This window comes from Chlamydomonas reinhardtii, chromosome 3 (assembly GCF_000002595.2).
Source record: "Chlamydomonas reinhardtii strain CC-503 cw92 mt+ chromosome 3, whole genome shotgun sequence".
NCBI classification, from domain to species: domain Eukaryota; kingdom Viridiplantae; phylum Chlorophyta; class Chlorophyceae; order Chlamydomonadales; family Chlamydomonadaceae; genus Chlamydomonas; species Chlamydomonas reinhardtii.
The window spans coordinates 1,541,297-1,559,565 of NC_057006.1; the positions used below are offsets into that span (position 1 = coordinate 1,541,297).

Genomic DNA, 18,269 nt, shown 5'->3' on the forward strand with positions numbered 1-18,269 from the left:
CCATGTAGGCCGCGCATGATGCGGCACAATTACACCGCGGCGAGCGTGGGCTGGGGGGGGGTGAGGCGGGACGGCTGGTACTGCGTGCGCGACATGCCCCATGCTGGTCCGTCCACCCGGCACGAGCCTTTCGCCTATCCATGACCACGGGCCACCCTACACTGAGACCCATATAAGCCGTGCAAGATACGGCATAATTACGCCGCGGCGAGCGTAGACTGGACAGCAGGCGTGGGCTACTGGGCGGCGGAGGGGGAGGGCTGGGGAGGGGGAGGGGGCTGGCGGCACCCCACACCGCCCCACCCCATGTTGTATTCCATAGATAGATATTCACGCTTACTATGCGGAGAACAGCCACGTAGGCATGGGGAGGATCTGGGAAGTCGTTAGAGGCTGATGGAAAAGAGAATTGAAGCCGCGCGGGAACGGGGCGGGGGCGGGGGCGGGGCGAGGCGACCGGCAAGGCCGGGTGGCGAGCAGGGTCGTGGCGAATTCGCTGGCGCCATCGCTATCGATGGTATTTCCACTGCAAGCGTACGGAAATGATGTTTAACACTACGACATTTTCTATAGGAAACAAATTTCCCACTAGATCAGTGGAAAGTTACCTCCCACTGGCTTAGTGGAAACCACTGTGACGATGAGCTGCCTAACCAACACTTCCCCCCGTGCGGCTTCGAGTTACGATCCTCGGCAAGGGTGCCGTGTTTAGCGTGCCCACCCCCCCCCCCGCCCACCCTCACATCTGACCTAACTGTATATGTGCAGACCGTACACTCGCCTTTCATATGTGATAACCCACACGTCTACCGAGCTGGTTTTCCACTCGCTTTCGGCAGCTTTCGGCCGCGCACGATTCCATGGATGTTTGAATTAGGTGCTAGTCCCTTCCACTGGTCCCGATGGAGCCCACCCCTGCCCACCCCGCCCCACACACGTGCGCACGCACAGCAGACGAAGGCAAACGAGAGGTGAAGGGCGAAAGCTCAGGCTGGTCAGCAAAGCGAGCTAGCACTGCGGACAGGCCCGTAACCTTCCTGTACTTCCTGATGCACATACAGCTTTCTCGGCTAGGAGCACCTCAAACTACCGCTATCAGTCTATCACTTGGCTAGCACAGCCTACTAGCACTTTACAGCGTCAGATGCTATTGGTCCTTGCTCAGGATCGCAACATCGCTTGCCATGAAGCGCTTGGTCCACGTTATTCGCGGGTGGCGGATGGGCGGTCGTGTTGTCGTGACAAAGTAAGTGCAAGGGGCGAACCCACAAAACGCACTGCGGTACCCGCACCTCTCACGGTGACTCCGTACGTCGCCGTCCGCATCTTCAAAGCCTTCCCTTGTCGTTACGCCCCATGTCCAATCCATCTATGGAGGCCTGGAGCATCTAATCGTCACAGTGGTTTCCACTAAGCCAGTGGGAGGTTACTTTCCACTGATCTAGTGGGAAATATGTTTCCAATAGCAAAGGTCGTAGCGTCAAACATTATTTTCGTAAGAATGCAGTGGAAGTACAGTCGGTAGCGATGGCGCCAGCGAATTCGCCACGCCGTTTTCCCGGCCCTGTTGGTCGCCTCGCCCCGCCCCGCCCCCCCCCCCGCCCCGTTCCCGCGTGGCTTCCGTTCTCCTTTCCATCAGCCTCTAACGACGTCCCAGATTCTGGCCATGTCTACGCGGCTGTCCTCCGCATAGTAAGCGTGCATGTCTATGGAATACAACATGGGGTGGGCGGTGTGGGGTGCCGCCAGCCCCCTCCCCCTCCCCCCCCGTCGCGCATACTGTACCAGCCATCCCGCCTCACCACCACCACCCCCAGCCCACGCACGCCGCGGTGTAATTGCGCCGCATCATGCCTGCATGGACCCTCGTGTGGGGCGGCTCGTCGTAGTGGGCAGGCGCAAGGCCCGTGCCGGCGGGTGGGGTTACATTGACCAGGGTGCGGCTTGGCGGGCTGCCCAGGCCACGCTCCAGCCCCTCGCCCGCATGCAAAGGTCAACGCCCGGCCCTAACCTCTCGCATATGGACTTTATCGTATGTAAGATGGATGGCCGTGCAGTATGGCTTGGTGATTCCGTCGGGTGGGGTCATGGCAGGGGTCAAGCCGTGGATCTGGCATGGGTGCTGCACCAGGCCCATGCACATACCCACGCTCCAGCCCCTCGCCCGCATGCAAAGGTCAACGCCCGGCCCTAACCTCTCGCATATGGACTTTATCTTATGTAAGATGGATGGCCGTGGAGTATGGCTGGGTGATTCCGTCGGGTGGGGTCATGGCAGGGGTCAAGCCGTGGATCTGGCATGGGTGCTGCACCAGGCCCATGCACATACCCACGCTCCAGCCCCTCGCCCGCATGCAAAGGTTAATGCCCGGCCCTGACCTCTTGCATATGGACTTTATCGTATGTAAGATGGATGGCCGTGGAGTATGGCTGGGTGATTCCGTCGGGTGGGGTCATGGCAGGGGTCAAGCCGTGGATCTGGCATGGGTGCCGCACCAGGCCCATGCACGTACCACGCTCCAGCCCCTCGCCCGCATGCAAAGGTTAACGCCCGGCCCTGACCTCTTGCATATGGACTTTACCATATGTAAGATGGATGGCCGTGGAGTATGGCTGGGTGATTCCGTCGGGTGGGGTCATGGCAGGGGTCAAGCCGTGGATCTGGCATGGGTGCTGCACCAGGCCCATGCACATACCCACGCTCCAGCCCCTCGCCCGCATGCAAAGGTCAACGCCCGGCCCTGACCTCTTGCATATGGACTTTACCATATGTAAGATGGATGGCCGTGGAGTATGGCTGGGTGATTCCGTCGGGTGGGGTCATGGCAGGGGTCAAGCCGTGGATCTGGCATGGGTGCTGCACCAGGCCCCAGCCATGTTTTGCTCTAGGGCTGCCACCGGGGGCTGAAGTGCCAGAGAGACACCACCGTCACACGGCTACAATTAAACCACAGACGCCAAACCTCTAGCCACACACCGGGACGTAGTTCGCACAACCCACCCACAGCTCGTCAGTTCTCAACCGCTGGGGTAACTTCCCGCTCCTAAGTTCACACGCTGTTACCCGCCTCATGACTCATACTCAGGCACTGGTTGCCGGTGAATGACACACGCCGGCAACGGCGCACGACAGCCGCACCAGGCCCATGCACGTACCACGCTCCAGCCCCTCGCCCGCATGCAAAGGTTAACGCCCGGCCCTGACCTCTTGCAAATGGACTTTACCATATGTAAGATGGATGGCCGTGGAGTATGGCTGGGTGATTCCGTCGGGTGGGGTCATGGCAGGGGTCAAGCCGTGGATCTGGCATGGGTGCCGCACCAGGCCCATGCACATACCACGCTCCAGCCCCTCGCCCGCATGCAAAGGTCAACGCCCGGCCCTGACCTCTTGCATATGGACTTTACCATATGTAAGATGGATGGCCGTGGAGTATGGCTGGGTGATTCCGTCGGGTGGGGTCATGGCAGGGGTCAAGCCGTGGATCTGGCATGGGTGCCGCACCAGGCCCATGCACATACCACGCTCCAGCCCCTCGCCCGCATGCAAAGGTTAACGCCCGGCCCTGACCTCTTGCATATGGACTTTACCATATGTAAGATGGATGGCCGTGGAGCATGGCTGGGTTATTCCATGGAACGGGGTGCTTTTTAACAGGCATTCACCCGCACCCAGTGCCAGAGGACCCGCCCCGCCCCACACACCCGCCCCAAGGCCCCGCCCCCCCCCCCCACACACACACATACTAGCCACGCGTGCGCCACGTCCGCGCCCGCCCTCATGGACACTCATCGCTTGCCGCTACTCATGGGCAGTCAGGCCACCTGTTTGCTGCTGGTTTGCGCCTGGCAGCTCAGGTTGGTCGCCGGCTGTGCAACACGCACAAACACTCGCAAGCCCACCCGCCGGCATGCGCCTTGCGCCTGCCCACTACGTCGAGCCTCCCCACACGAGGGGCCATGTAGGGCGCGCATAATGTGGCAGGATTACACCGCGGCGATCGTAGACTGGGCAGCAGGCGTGGGCTACGGATGGGTGAGGCGGGATGGCTGGTACAGCGTGCGCGACATGCCCCATGCTGGTCCCTCAACCCGGCGCGAGCCTTGCGCCTATCCATGACCACGGGCCTCCCTACACTGAGACCCATATAGGCCGTGCATGATACGGCAGGATTACACTGGGGTGAGCGTGGGCTGGGCAGCAGGCGCGGGCCGCTGGGCGGCGGAGGGGGAGGGGGAGGGGGCTGGCGGCACCCCACACCGCCCACCCCATGTTGTATTCCATAGACATGCACGCTTACTATGCGGAGGACAGCCGCGTAGACATGGCCAGAATCTGGGACGTCGTTAGAGGCTGATGGAAAGGAGAACGGAAGCCACGCGGGAACGGGGCGGGGGGGGGGGGGCGGGGCGGGGCGAGGCGACCAACAGGGCCGGGAAAACGGCGTGGCGAATTCGCCATCGCTACCGACTGCATTTCCACTGCATTCTTACGAAAATAATGTTTGACGCTACGACCTTTGCTATTGGAAACATATTTCCCACTAGATCAGTGGAAAGTTACCTCCCACTGGCTTAGTGGAAACCACTGTGACGATGAGCTGCCTGGAGCTGCCTGGAGGTCCCCGGGTCCGATACCGTATTATATTTTAAATGTGACTATCCCTGAATCATTATATGAATAATAAAGTAACAATTGCGAATGAATGCCAAACGTACGATGACGGTAGGTCAGGTGAAGTCATTTCTGTCCCCAGTAGTCCGTCTCATGTGCTGTTCATACCGAGACGGCCACCTTGCGCACGCTCGCAACCAGGCTCGCAACGCAGCACCACATACGACATGCCACCCACGTGCTCACTCAATCAAACGGCAAACGTCATGAACTTGAGTGCCTTAGAAGAACATCAGCATGCTCAGCAGCACGGCCGCCGCTGCCGCCCAGAATGACACGCGGGCGGCGCTGGCGGCGCCACCACCACCGTTTCCAGCAGTCGCGGTGACGGTGACGGAGGGGTCGTAGTAGAAGGAGGGGCCGTTGGGGTTGGGCAGCTGCAGCGCGATGGAGGTGGGTGCGCTGCCGTTGCCGGCGGTGATGGCGGGCACCTTCATGGCGATCTTCTTGGAGGTGGAGGAGTTAAAGGTGGGCAGCGCGTAGTCGGCGAACTGGATGGTGGCCTTGCCGCCGCCCAGGTCCATGGTCAGGTTGCCGCCTGCGCGTGCGTGCGCGTGTGCACGACAGGGGGGGGGGTGCGGGGAGTGAGCTGGGCGTGAGGGAGGAAGGGCGCTGGTTTGAAGGTGCCCAAGGAAAGCTGGCAGCGCGCCGTCTGCAGCGGCACCTGAGCATGCGCTAACCACCATGTGTGATGCGGGGCCGCGCTCCCTCTCCGCACCCAGTACGGTACTGGAAGTGACTGCCCAGCCCACTCCGCATCCCCCCAGCTTGCTTTCACGTTCTGCCCTTGTGTCCCCTGCATTCACAAGGTTGTCCACTCCATCCACGCACGCACCGCTGACGCTGGGCTGCACGGACACGTTGCCCTTCACCGAGAGGTCAATGTCCAGGTTGATGTAGTTGGTGGAAGTGCAGAAGATCCTGTGCGCAATAGATAGCAAAGACAGTTCATCAACATCAATTAAGGGCATATTGTCCATGTAGCTGTAGAGCTGCCCCCATTCCGCGGCGCTACGCATGCCCACTCGATCCCTGCATACGGCAATTCGCGTACGTAGCTGTGGAGTGTACCAACTCACCAGTTGTTTAAAGCGACGTTGAACTGCGCGCGTCATAGAAGGCATATGCGTAAGGATGTTTTTAGTGACACATTGCTGTATGTGCTTACCGTGTGTAACTCCTGGCTGCCTACACGCCGCGAGCTACGCGACGCCGCGCACCACCACGCCCAGCAGGGGCCCATACATCACACCGGCAGCTCGCCTGCCTGCCTGCCTGGCTGCCCGCCTGCCCCTGCTTACCCGCTGCGGCCAGTCCCCGATCACCCCACCCCAATCCCTCCCCTGCGCACCTTCATGTCGCCCTTGGCCACGTCAGTGTACAGCGTGTTGTTGTTGTCGTCCACGCCGTACGGGAACTGCACATCCTCCGTGATGCCAACGTACCTGGCCGGGCGGCGGAGGCGGCGGGCCACAGCGGGGGGCAGGCCAGGGGTTGTAAGTGAGGGCGGCACGACCGGCGGTGGGCAGCACCACAGGAGAGCGGATTGCGCGTTCGAGCATGCACACGCACACGCACACGCACGTCACGCTGGATGTGATAGAAGACGGCAGACGCAAGTGTGTGAGGAAGCTGCATGGTCACTCGGCTCCGCATGGTCCCTGCTGCTGCATGCTGTCATACCCGCCAGCCCTCACATGATGACGGAGAGTGTGATGTTGGAGGAGGTCTCGGACGCGGGCTTGCCCTTAGTCTTGTCGCAGGAGATCTGGAAGGACTGCTTCGAGGCCGGGTCCACGGTCATGGTGATCTGCGGCGGGTAGGCGGGGCGGGCGGGGGCGGAGCAACGTGAGTTCAGTTGACCGTGTGTGTCTACAGAACCTGTTGGAACTGGCCGGCCACACCTGGGCTCCCCCGGCCCAGGTCCAGCCAACAAGCTGCCCTTGGCACGTTGCAGGGCCGGCAGGACACATGGCCCCAGTGGCCATCACCCACGAGCAGCCCCTCTACCCTACCTCGCTGAAACTCGCTTACATGCTCCCGTGCCCAGTTCCCCGGTCCCGTGCCCCGTGCGTGCCTTCGTGACGTTGACCTTGTCGTTGCTGCCCTTCTTCTTGACCTCAACCAGAGCCGCGTTGAACACGGGATCTGCGCGCAGCGAGGGCACAGGCGCAAGGGCGGCAAGGTTCAAAGCGCTGGTTTGGAGGATAATTACCGGTCCATTGCCCGCTGCGCCCTGTCATAGCGCACAAATCTAGTCGCGCTCCTCCCTGTCCTTCAAACTCTCCCTTCTTTCCATGGCACCTGGCAGGTGGGCTGATTGAATAAGTAAGACGACTTGCCGGCAGAGGCCAGTGAGGTGATGGAGTGGATGTTGACCTTGCCGCCGCCCACCTCGCGCTCCTCCAGCTTGGAGAACTTCATCATTAGGAAGACATCAGGGTTGCTGGTGTTGGGGTACACCAGGAAGTTAGGCGACTTGCCGACCAGCTCGACCTGAGGGATGGGCCGTAGGGACAGGGCCACACGGCCAAGGTTACACGGGAACCCCGCAGCTGAGGCGTAGGCCGGGAGGGGGGGTTTGCATGTGTTGGCAGGATTTGAGACGCGCGAGGTGGCACCAGTTATGACATGTTGCCAATTCGATGAATATAGCTCTTCTCCAAAAGCGTACGTAAGTTTGCACGGACTGCATGACAGAGAACCATTCCCGCTCCAGCTCGGTTTACAGCCCACCTTGGTCGTGCCAGCCGTGTATACATCGTTTGCTGCTAAACATGCAATAATGCAGCTGGCCGCGACTGCCAGCGGCAGCAGGAGTGACTGGGCCATGTGGACTCTGCTGTGCTCCGGGATGAAGTGAGACTGCGGTGATTGTATGGATACACAGTAAGAGCGAGTATGTATATATGTCCGATGTTTGCAAAGCCGCCTTCGAAGAACCTGCCAAGAGCTCTCAATGTTCCCATGCGGTAGTACAGTCGCACTACCAGGGTTCCCAGCGACTCTGTGGAGTTCCGCTCTTTGCCCCGTTCAAGGTGCGTGTGTTGCATAGTTTCCTTCTCGAGGGTACAAGCCGCCAAAAGGGCCTTGGCAACTCCATTCACGACGGCATGTCCGCCGTGTTCGCCCGCCCTGGCAAGTATGCCCATGGAATCTCGAGGACATACATTATGCCCTACGTTCCTAGTTTGAGTTATCGGCGCCCAAAACCGCAAAGACTGCTGAGTACCGTGTCGGCCCGTTCAGCGGCCCACCCCTAGCCTCCCGGGTGCCTCTCCTGGTTTGAGCTGACCTTAGGCTATGTTGAAAGTCGCTGGGGGACAAATGTTTCGGTGCCGTACGAGGGGTGCCGTCCGGGGCGTGCATTTCCGAGCCAAACCCGCACGCTCGGAGGGCTCCGAGAGGCGATAGTCGCCCACTACCGCAGTACTTAGATGCCGCCTTTTGCAGGCACAGAACTTATATCATTGTTGGACAGTAGCGCTCAACAGAGGACTAAAACATGTTGGTCAGGGCTCAAGTCGCGAAATTGACCAAAGTCCATACGTTGCGGTATTTTGGGCCTGTATCGAGTGCCTTCGACTAAGTTACATTTACCGATTTCATCCTGATAGCGTAAGACAAATTTTGGTGAGTCCTGGCGAGCGCACATATAGCAGTTCGACTTCGGCTCTCGCTCAAGTTTATGCCCGGGAACCATTCAGAGCTTAATTTATGTCACATGATGCCATTTCGGCAGTCTAGGGTCTTGGACTCACGCAGTCCCTAGGGACTTGACGGAGTAGCACCCGTGTGCCCCTAGCCACCTGGCGACCGCATGGCTGCAAATGCAAGCAGTACGACGTATACCGGAGCCCAGAAGACACACATGGAGGCGTCAGAAGATGATAAGAAACAAGCTGAAAGCTCATGGGAGGTAACGTTGCTGGCCGAAAGGACGCCGCCGTACGTAAGCCGTCCCAGGTAGGGCAGCGTGCGGAGGCAGATGAGCGCAGGCAGGGGTGTTCGGCGGGTCCGGCATACGGTAGGCCGCAGGCAGCATGCCTCACATGCACAGCACGACAACCCGCCTGACAGGTGCCCATTCCGCATGCGTGCGGGCTTGCCAGCTGCGAGCATGGATGCAGACGCTTGTGCGGGGTGCCAGGACGGTGGTTGCATGGCCTCCGTCCGGCACGCACGAAAGGGAGCGGTGTACAAGTGTGCATGTGTAGTGGGGGGCGGCGGGCGGGGCTGTGAAGACGTGTGTCAAGCTCCTCTGTCTTCACCCCTCAGCCTGCATGCATCGGTGATCGGTGCGTGGGCATGGCAGGGAGCAAACGGCTCAAGTGCGTGCTCAACTTGTCGAGGTGCGTCCACGTATAGCGGGCCCCGGGTAGCGGCCACGGTAGCGGCCTACGGCTGGCTTACCTGAGAGCAGCACCATTGCTTGATCGGATGGCATGGCACGCATTCTTCTTTCTGAGGGCCCCGCATTATGTGTCCCACTCAGAGGACGGAGGAACAGCTGATGATACGGTAGGCGGTGCACATGTGCAGGCGCTGAGCCCGGGCAGGCGTGCCTGTGGGCAAGATGGGGAGTTTCATTATTCTTGGAGCGGGAGACGAAAGCAAGACTTGAAACATGATTGAACCCCACCCTTTTTCCATGATAGCCAGCGCTGGCAGGATTTGATTAACACGGGCAAAAGCCACAGGCCTGCGCCGAGCTGGCAACGCGACCAGGGACGGACGCGGCCTGCGTGATGCAGCAGCGAAAGCAGTTTCGGCACTACCGCCGCCGCTCGCGCTCGCCTGCCGCCGCCACCAGTGCCTTGCAGAAAGTCCTGGCTCTAGCCACGATTGCCGTTTGCTGCCGGCTTCTTGGCTGCGGCATGTCCGCAGCAGCTACGACTTCGGTGGCAGCAAACCCTGCCGCCGTGTTTGGCGGCGCCAGCGGGGAGGAGGAGGACGGCGGTGGAGCACCTGCTGCGGTGTGGCTTCGTGCCAGCAGCCCCTCGGCGCGGCGCCCGCAGCGCTTGGATGCGGTTGGTGTCGTCAGTGTGGAAGCCCCTGGCGTGGGCCTCGGCAGTGGTGGCCTTCTCGGAAGTAGTGCTATTCAAGAAGGGCCGCCGGCGCAGCAGCAACCCGCACGAGTAATAGTGGCGGCAACGCATGCGGCCGCCGCGGCAGCAACAGCGGCGGCGGAAGCACTAGCAGTGGCCCCCGGCGGCGGCGGCATAGCGCAACCCGCTGAATCAGCAACAGCGGTGTGCGCCCGCAAGCTGGAGCGCCTTCCACACGCCCTGGCGGCTAGCCTGGAGGTGCGTATTCGGTGCGGTGCGATCAGCTGACGTGTGTGCACTCTGCCACACAACTAACCCCACGCACGTCAGGTGGGGGCATCAATCGTGGTCAGCGGCATGGCTCCATTCTGAAAGCTGAAGCACATCCAAGGCACGTGTGGGTACACTGCCTGCAGGTCCTACTGGGCCCGCGCCTCAAGGGATCTGCCGACTGTGGCCCTCCAGCAGCAGCAGCCACTCCAGTCTTCGCAGCCACACCAGTCGCTGCAGCTGCTGGTGCCGCCGCCGAGGAGGTGGCTGTGCTGCCCCAGCAGAAAGGCAACCCGGGGAACAGCTTTGGACGTCTGCACCAGCACCGGCACCAGCACCAGCTGCAGCAGCAGCTCCGACAGGTGCCGCCCCTGGCGTGGCGGCGGCACGGCGGGGCCCACCTCGATGCTCCGCTGGGCCAGCAGAGGGACGGTGCGGACACACACCGCAGCACCAGCAGCCGCACAAGCACAAGCACCAGCCCTTTCACGGCGGTAGTGGTCCCGCCGGCGGCGGGTGCGGTGAACCCGTCGGTTGAGCCTCTGGGACAGCAGCTGCGGCAGCAGCAGGCCGGGCCGGCGGCTGTGCAGTTCACTGCTGCACGCTGCACGGACATCCTTGCCTGGGCGGTGGAGGCCGCGTCGCACCCACACCCTGCTGCTGCGGATGCCGCCACCACTGGCAACAGCAGGACGACTGCTGCTGATGAGGGTGGCCTGCTCAGCGGAGTGGCAACGGCGAGCCTGGACCCAGCGGAGCCACCCGGCAGCGTGAGGCCAGCAGCGGCGGCGCCAGCGGCGGCGGCGGCGGGAGCGGCGCCAGCTGCGGGAGCGGCGGCGGCGGGCTTCGATTGGTCGTGGTCTGCGGCGCCGCCGCTCAGTTCCCCGACCCGCCTGTCGGATCTCTATAGCCATTGCCTGAGCAGCGGGACGGGGAGCCCGCTGCTGGCGATGCTGCTGCTGTTGTCAGGGCAGCAGCCATCAGCACTCGGTCTGCTGGGCGCCCAGGCGCCGGCAGCAACCGAGGCCGCTCCGGCCGTTACTGGTGCGGCCTTGCTGCCTGTGGATGGAAGCGCTGCGCTTCATCAGTCTGCAGCAGTGGGTCTGCCCTCATACTCGCATGTGCGCGGCATCCGACAGGTGTGTGTGTGGGTGTGTGCGCATATGCGCATCAGCCCTTACCTGCTTTCCCTGCATGCCCCCCTCACGTGCCTTTACCCCACCTACCCTCTCCTAGACGCGCCCATGACCGAACGGCATATGGGTCACTCGCGCGCCGGCCCATTAGTGGAATCACTCACCTGCTTCACACACACACACACACACACACGCACGCACGCACACATACAGTGTGGGTAACTGCGCGCGCGTGTATGGTGGAATTGTTCCGTTTGTTTTTGTTTAACACACACACACACAGTCACACGATGCATGCAGCAACATCACTCATATCGTCACCCTGCTTTCCACTGCTGCTCAGGTGTTTGGCGCCTCGACGCTGCCGGTGAATCGGCCATTCACCGGCTTCCCGGCTGACGTGGAGATCATTGGGCTGTTGGCGCTGGCGCTCACACAGCAGCAGAATAACGTGGGCCGAGGTGCGAGCGAATGGGCGACAGTACTCTTTTACACTGCCTCGCTCTCTCCGCACACAAGATCGACCTTTGCCCTTCACTGCGGGAAAGGATCTTTCCTGGGAGTAATCCGTTACTGGAAACGGGCTGGACTTCCCCAGAAGAGGGCAAAACTGCTGGCGACTTCCTAGCACACAACCATCACGTATGGAACTTCCACAGACACATCCGCCAACTCGGGTCTGGCCACCACCTTCCGCGGTGTGACCTTCCCCTTCGGCGTCAGCTTTGCCACCACCAACAGCTTCGGCGGGGCGGTGCAGCAGGCCTTCGACTTCGCCACCGCTACCGACCAGCGCGGGGCGGCCGCGGACGGGCTTGAGACGGGCAGGTGCGGTGGGGTTGTGTGCGCGTGTGTTTTGTGCGTGCGTGTGAGAGCGTGCGCAGGCAGGAGGATAGATGGAAGGCGTGGCTTGGCGTGACAAGTCCGGACGTGTTGGAGCCCGCCCCCTACACACGTGGCCAATCTACACACAGGGCAATTGGCAGCGTGCCATTCGGCGACGTCAACGTGGTTACCAATGTGCTGAGCTCTGCGCTCTCGCAGCGGCGGCTGGTGCGGCCGCGCAGCCCGCCCCAGCCGCCGCATCGACAGAAGCAACAGCAACAACAGCAAGAACAACAGCAACAACAGCAGGACGCGCACCCAAATAGCCAGCAGGGAAAACAGAACCAAGGGCCTCTGGGCGCAGCAGGTGGCGGCAGTAGTAGCGGCGCCGGCGGGGGCGGCAGCTTTCGCGACGGGGCACAGCAGCAGCAACAGCCTGGAGCAGCAGCAGCAGCCGCTGGAGGCGGTGCTACAGCCAACAATGAAACGGCAGTAGCATCGGAGGGCGACGGCGCGGCGGCGCAAGCCGCCTCGGCCCTGCGGGCTGCCGAGCTATTGGATGAGTATGCATATTGGAACGGCTACATGGGGACGATTTACAATGTTGAGTATGACGTGGCGGCGGCGGCGGATGCGGCACGCGACCCCCACCATGCGTATGAGTATGATGACACTGAGCCGCAGGACCAGCAGCGAACTGGGGGAGCCGAGGGGTCGGCACCACCAGGGAATGGGATAGAAGGGACCAAGAATGGGTCAAGTACAGCGGCGGCGGGAGAGCAGGGCGGCTCGGGTCCAGAAGCGAAGGCGGCGGCGGCGGCGGCGCGGCGGCGCAAGTGGCAGCGGCGGGCTCAGGCCGCTATTGCGGCGGCGGAGGCGGGCGATGAGGAGTACGCAGCAGCGCTGATGGGTTGGAGCTTGGCGCCCCCAGCCGGCACCGCTGGCGGCATCCCGCGACCGCCACCCCTGCCCCAGCAGCAGTCTGGCGCTGCTGCGACTGGCGACGGTGGTGGTGGTGGTGGTGGTGGTGGTGGTGGTGGTGGTGGTGGTGGTGGTGGTGGTGGTGGTGGTGGTGACGGCGGGGCCGGTGGGGTGAACGCGTCTGACGTGCAACTGCGGACAAGTGGCAGCAGCCAGCAGCTGCAAAGCCAGATGAGTAGTAATGCTGGAGCTGGTAACGGTACCAACGGCACCAGCTCGGGTGCCGGCCGCGGCGGTGTGAACCAGTACCTGTACGACCCCTTTGATGTACTGCTCGCTGCAACCCTGGAGTACGGCAGGGCCGGGCAGTACTCGTACTTCTACACAGGTGCGTGCGGGTGTGCTTGCTTGCGTTTGCCTTGCAAACAACCACCAGCTCCGTTCATGCCCAGAGGCCGTGGCTAGCTGCAGGTCCCGTCCGGCTGGTTACAGCATAAAGACTGCGAGTGATGTTCGCTAGATGCCGCGTTTGACCCTATCTTACTCCGCTTTTCTCTTTCGCCTTCCTTACCCTGTGCCCCATGCCGCCCTGCTCACCTTACTGGTCCGCAGACTACTACCGCTTCCTCAGCACCTACTATTCGGGCCCGGTCATAGTGCCGCAGACGGCGCTGGGCCGCACCCGCAGCACCAGCGCCGTCGTCCGGGATGACACGGCCACCACGGCGGGCAGCACAAAGGTAGGTGGGCGCGGGTTGTCGCGGCGGGGGTTAACTCTATACCAATCCCATAAGGAAAAAGTAGCACTGCAAGGAGAAGCTGCAGCCGCATATGGTCGCTGCGGGGGATGATGGGGGCGGCGGAGAATGCCCCAAGAGCCCCCGCCAGACCAAAGCAGAGTCAGGCGACATGCTGCTGTCAAGCCGTAGTTTTTCAGGTAGAACTGGGCATGGCGAGATGCGTCTGAGCCTGACGGTCGACATGCTCCACGCGTCCACCTGCCTTGCCGAGCTACCTCCTGTCTTCCCACGTGTGCGCGCACGTACATGCGCAGAACGCCGCAACGGGACTGAATGTGGCTACAGTGGTGCAGGTGTGCGTGGGATGGAGTGGGCGCTGGCGGGTGGTGTGGGGTGCGTGCGTGTGGCACCTACTGACCTAAGAGGTGCGTGACCAGGGGCCGGGCCGGCGCGCACGCGGGTATAGTCGGGAAGGCGAGCTGGTGACGTGTGTGTGCATGTGGTGATGCACGCGGTGGCACCCGACCTTCCTCACCACCTGCGCCACGTGCTGTGTATGCCATGGCTGGTCGCAGAGTGTGTCAGCTGCCATCCGCGGCATCAGTCAGAGCCTGCGGCAGAGCGACATCCTGGGCAACAGCACCTTCACCGGCGCCCCACAGCGTGAGTCCCAGGGCCGGGTCAGCCGCGTGTGTGTCAGCCGGCGTCTGGCGGGGGCAGACACACCCACGCCATGCTGTCTGTGTGCGGCTATTTGCAGTACCACCTTATTAGTCAAAGCGTCAGCGGCTGCGTGATTGTGTAAGGCACACTGAGCTGCGTGCGATGTGTTCAGTGCAGTCACAGCAACGAACTGCCCACCCATGCGTGTGTGCCGCCGCGGCCTGAATGCTACGCTATGCTGACATGTTTGTCATGTGCCTGGATGTTGGCGTCGTGCAGAGCCCACGCGGCAGGCGGGTGTGCTGGCTGGCGGGCTCACGTTCGGCCGCGGCTACTTCTTCCAGGTGCGTGTGCGTGTGTATGTGTGCATGTGTTTTGAGGGAAACTTGCGCGTGTCTCGAGAGAAGCGATCATTCTGGGTCAGCAGGTATATAGGGGTCTGATGTGTTCGTCATGTAAATACATATATGGCAGGTGCCACGCAGCTCTGCATCATGTAATCCACTCGCAGGCCCCCTCCGAGTCCTTCACAAAGGCCGCCACCACCTCATCTATTGGCGTCGGGGGCGCCGTCACTGCCGGAGCTGGTGCGTGTTTGGGGGGGGCGGGGGACAGGGGGCGGCCTTGCAGGGCGGCCTGGGGCTCAGTGAGCCATTGCAGGCGATCAACCCGCGACAACATGTACTACCAGTACTTGCCCTACAATACTCCATCCAATATTCTAGTCCTACCTGACATGCGCTGACGCGGCCCATCCTGCTGCCTGCTGCTGCACGCGCCCCCTCCGTCGCAACCTGTCCACCAGCCGGCTCCGTGACGGGCTACGGCGCCGGCACCAAGTTCTCGGGGGCGCGGTCCCAGATCTCCGCCCAGACGGGTGAAGAGAACCTGGACTTTGATCTTGGCGGGTAGCAGGCGCGCCCCCTGCCTGGCGGATAGTCTGAATGCTGCTGGGTGGTACGTGGTGTGGGGTCGGCTGTGGTCCTGTGGTGAAGGCTGGCCGCAATTAAGAAAGGCATGTACGGTATGGTGTATCTGCTGGCTGGTGCGAGGCAAAAGTGGCGTGCCAGAGGGGCCTACGCAAGCCTAGTTGCGTACTCAGTGGCGGCGCAGAGGCGTTTGACGTGCGTGCACCCAGGCCGGCAACAGGTGTTACATCAGAGGCTGGGCGGGGGCGGGGGCCAGGGCGTGGCCACAGCACGCGCGCGTTGTCAACTTCTCAGCAGGTCGCGCAGGCTGGTCCTTGTAATCATACATCGAGGCGAACACACACCCATACACACGCTTCTTGCCGTGCAGTCGTACGAGCGGCTACCCAGAGCGACTGAAAAAAAACTGCGTGTGTAAACCATTTAAGGCCATCGCGTTGCTTGCACCCTCAGCCACGGTCTTGCTGACACATTCGGGACAAGTGCTTTATCACCCCTGCCGTCCACCTCACGACAGCTCAATCTGTGCCGCATGTGCAACCATGCACTCGTGCATGCACTGCCGCGCCTCCACGCACGCACGCGCCCCTCATCAACAGCTGGGTCCGCTCTGTCCCATCGCACATCAGCAGCTGGGCCCGCTCGTCACTCACAGCCCGCGCGGCGCCAGGGCCCGGTGCATGCCCTGCGCGGGCCCGCCCTCCGACACGTGCAGCGGCTTGCAGCTGTCCTCCACCCGGTCAGAGCTGTACCGCAGCACCTGCGGAGCGGGGCAGCAGTACAGTGCAGTACGGCATCCTACAGTGAAAGCAGGCTCACGCCCGGCGGCGCAACGCACCGCCCCACACAACGCAAAGCAGCGGCATGTGTCCATCTGCTTCCTGAGTGGCACCGCTTGCATGTTGACACGGCCGCCATGCCCCGAGCTAGCGCCACGGTTTGCGCCAGCAGCCCCCACGCACCCGCCGCCGCGCACCCGCGATGACACGGTGCGCCCGCCGCCCCCCACCCGCCCGCCGCTCACCCGCTTCCAGGTGTCGCCCGACACGCCCGCCTTCAGCTTGGTGCACAGGTCGTACAGGTACACCACGTCCCCGGAGGCGTACTCGGTCTGCGTGAGGGGCAACATAAGCTTTACACACAGCGGATAGCGCATCGTGATAGCGCATACAAAGGTTGGGTGCGGCTGATAAAGGGGTGCGTGCTGTGAGGACGGCGCGTACGTTGCAACCCTGGCGCTGACAACCACCATACGGCAGTTGCGCAACACAACACGCCACACGACGCAAGGCCCGCAGCACCCTCAAGTAAGCACCCATGCGCACCTGGTCGGACGTCAGCGGCCGCCGGTCCCAGAACTATAGGCAGGCCGCACGCGAGGGCAACACAGCAATCAAGACGGGCTCGTCAAATAAAAGTTGCGTGTACAGTACATCAATGCTCCCGCAGCCTTCCTAAGGCGGCCAAACGTACGAAGGGGCCGCGGCCTCCAACACACCTGCTCGTCTGCCCTGCAGGCTGCGCCCACAGTCTCCTTGCGGTCCCGCGCCGCCGCCCACTGCGCTGCCTGCACGCCGCTGAGGTAGCTGTCCAGCGCCTTGCGCAGACCCATCACACACCTGACCGACAGCCGCCGCGGCCCGTGCCGGCGGAACGCCACCTGCGCGTCACGGCCGGCAGGGGTGCGTGCTCAGCTGAGGGCCTGCCTCCCAGAATCCTTGAGTGGTTGCGGGGCCGCAGTGCGAAAGTAGCATCCCCCACGCGCCTACCCCGTCACGGCGCCCTCGTCGCTCTGACGCTCAACGCCGCCGTGCCCTCCACGTTGGCATGCGCGCACGTTCCTATCACCGCGTGCCGTCCACATCGAACCCACCACGCTTTTCGCCCCACTCCCCCCAACTCCTCCATTCTCCCCCTCCGTCCCCCTCCCCCCGCGCCACCTCTGCCAGCTGCAGGTCCACCGCTCCGCCCAGCCTGACGCCGTGCTGGTGGTACAGCGCCTCCGCGTCACAGCGCACGTCGTACAGCAGCTTGGTCACATCCTCGCACTCCAGCACCTCCTGCAGAGAGCGCCCTTGCGGGCTGTGCAAAGCACACACAGCCAGACAATATCCCCAGATGGTTAGCAGCAACGCCGAACGGGACCACTACAAGGAGCAGACACAACTGAACATACCGTACGGAATGCATTAGGCACAGGTACAGTTTTATCGGTACAACGTGTCTTCGTAATCCCACTCCTACCCGCTGTGCGTGAAGGCCTCGGCCGCCAACACACTGATGTCCACCAGGTACCCGGACAGGCACTGCCAGGCCGCCGCCCCTGAGACGCCGCCGGCAGAGCCCGCCCGCGGACGCGCCGGCAGCAGCGCCAGCAGGCACAGCTTCCCATCGCGGCTCAGGTTCACGCCTGCATGGCAACCGCAGTTGTCGGCGAGGCAACAGCAGTTGTCGGCGAGGCAACAGCACTTACGGCGGTGCAATCCCACACACACATCTCGTTACTCCATTGCGCCCGGCGTCTGGCGGACCCACGCCGGGCAAGTGCTGGCGGTGTTGTGCAAGCCCCAGCAATGGTGTCGTGTGAACCACCCTCCCCAGGTATGGCACCCCTCCGCCCAGTGCCCCCCGCGGCCAAGCGCCGCCTTGGCACTCACCCTCTGCGTCCACCGCCAGCCACTCCACCCCCTGCAGGGCGGCCAGCATGCGCTCCAGCGCCACCAGCGAGTCCACCACCTCCAGGCTGCAGCGGCAACAGCAGCGACACGTTCACACGCACACTCAAACACGCACACTTGCGCACTGAGGAATCATAGCGCCGGCCCACAGCTGTTGTGTAATACTTCTCAGCGGTGTGCGCTCTCCACGAGTCCAGCAAAAGAGCCTGGCAAGCTGGAAAATAGAAATTCACCTGGAGGCAACCGGTGGGCCGCGGGCGCTGCCGGCGCCAGGCCGTGTCTTGGCTTCCACAGACGTCAGCGCTGCCAGGAGCGACATTCTTATGCCCTACAATCTGAAGCCGTCTGCGAGGTTCGTTGTCCGGGCGACACACCGCGCGCCAT

General features: G+C 62.4%; 4 protein-coding genes across 4 annotated transcripts; 2 read left to right on the forward strand and 2 right to left on the reverse strand.

The window, feature by feature from the left end:
- Positions 1-739: 739 nt before the first annotated feature.
- On the reverse strand, positions 740-7,835 carry CHLRE_03g152300v5 (uncharacterized protein). Its single transcript, XM_043060532.1, has 10 exons — positions 7,412-7,835; positions 7,018-7,171; positions 6,753-6,823; positions 6,373-6,485; positions 6,027-6,120; positions 5,755-5,777; positions 5,511-5,596; positions 4,565-5,213; positions 2,497-3,256; positions 740-1,706 (listed from the first exon to the last, which is right to left on the reverse strand). The coding sequence occupies exons 1-8, from the start codon at positions 7,505-7,507 to the stop codon at positions 4,897-4,899; spliced, it is 954 nt and encodes a 317-aa protein (XP_042925661.1). The 5' UTR covers positions 7,508-7,835; the 3' UTR covers positions 740-1,706; positions 2,497-3,256; positions 4,565-4,896.
- A 340-nt stretch (positions 7,836-8,175) lies between these two features.
- Positions 8,176-9,277, forward strand: CHLRE_03g152326v5 (uncharacterized protein). Its single transcript, XM_043060533.1, has one exon. The coding sequence runs from the start codon at positions 8,588-8,590 to the stop codon at positions 8,750-8,752; it is 165 nt and encodes a 54-aa protein (XP_042925662.1). The 5' UTR covers positions 8,176-8,587; the 3' UTR covers positions 8,753-9,277.
- Positions 9,278-9,325: 48 nt separating this feature from the next.
- CHLRE_03g152350v5 (uncharacterized protein) lies at positions 9,326-15,417 on the forward strand. Its single transcript, XM_043060534.1, has 11 exons — positions 9,326-9,981; positions 10,140-11,132; positions 11,473-11,590; positions 11,789-11,957; positions 12,104-13,263; positions 13,488-13,615; positions 13,930-13,968; positions 14,191-14,278; positions 14,558-14,622; positions 14,790-14,865; positions 15,084-15,417. Exons 1-11 carry the CDS (start codon positions 9,424-9,426, stop codon positions 15,188-15,190), a joined length of 3,501 nt encoding a protein of 1,166 aa, XP_042925663.1. The 5' UTR covers positions 9,326-9,423; the 3' UTR covers positions 15,191-15,417.
- A 1-nt stretch (position 15,418) lies between these two features.
- Positions 15,419-18,235, reverse strand: CHLRE_03g152400v5 (uncharacterized protein). The gene is made up of 8 exons (XM_043060535.1): positions 18,119-18,235; positions 17,865-17,950; positions 17,452-17,617; positions 17,148-17,289; positions 16,706-16,867; positions 16,533-16,565; positions 16,232-16,318; positions 15,419-15,967 (listed from the first exon to the last, which is right to left on the reverse strand). The coding sequence occupies exons 1-8, from the start codon at positions 18,202-18,204 to the stop codon at positions 15,857-15,859; spliced, it is 873 nt and encodes a 290-aa protein (XP_042925664.1). The 5' UTR covers positions 18,205-18,235; the 3' UTR covers positions 15,419-15,856.
- Between the last annotated feature and the right edge of the window lie 34 nt (positions 18,236-18,269).

Bases quoted from the DNA above. Each gene is read 5' to 3' on its own strand.
- CHLRE_03g152300v5 (XM_043060532.1), bottom strand. From the start codon at position 7,507: ATGGCCCAGTCACTCCTGCTGCCGCTGGCAGTCGCGGCCAGCTGCATT. The intron at 5,778-6,026 runs GTGCGCAGGGGA...TGACGCGCGCAG, and splicing joins TGGCCAAGGGCGACATGAAG to TTCAACGTCGCTTTAAACAA. The intron at 5,214-5,510 runs GTGCGTGCGTGG...ACGCACGCGCAG, and splicing joins CGTGCAGCCCAGCGTCAGCG to GCGGCAACCTGACCATGGAC.
- CHLRE_03g152326v5 (XM_043060533.1), top strand. From the start codon at position 8,588: ATGGGAGGTAACGTTGCTGGCCGAAAGGACGCCGCCGTACGTAAGCCG.
- CHLRE_03g152350v5 (XM_043060534.1), top strand. From the start codon at position 9,424: ATGCAGCAGCGAAAGCAGTTTCGGCACTACCGCCGCCGCTCGCGCTCG. The intron at 13,264-13,487 runs GTGCGTGCGGGT...ACTGGTCCGCAG, and splicing joins GTACTCGTACTTCTACACAG to ACTACTACCGCTTCCTCAGC. The intron at 13,616-13,929 runs GTAGGTGGGCGC...GTACATGCGCAG, and splicing joins CCACGGCGGGCAGCACAAAG to AACGCCGCAACGGGACTGAA.
- CHLRE_03g152400v5 (XM_043060535.1), bottom strand. From the start codon at position 18,204: ATGTCGCTCCTGGCAGCGCTGACGTCTGTGGAAGCCAAGACACGGCCT. The intron at 16,566-16,705 runs GTGTGTTGGAGG...GCCTGCCTATAG, and splicing joins CCTGCAGGGCAGACGAGCAG to TTCTGGGACCGGCGGCCGCT. The intron at 15,968-16,231 runs GTGAGCGGCGGG...CCCGCTCCGCAG, and splicing joins CGGGCGACACCTGGAAGCGG to GTGCTGCGGTACAGCTCTGA.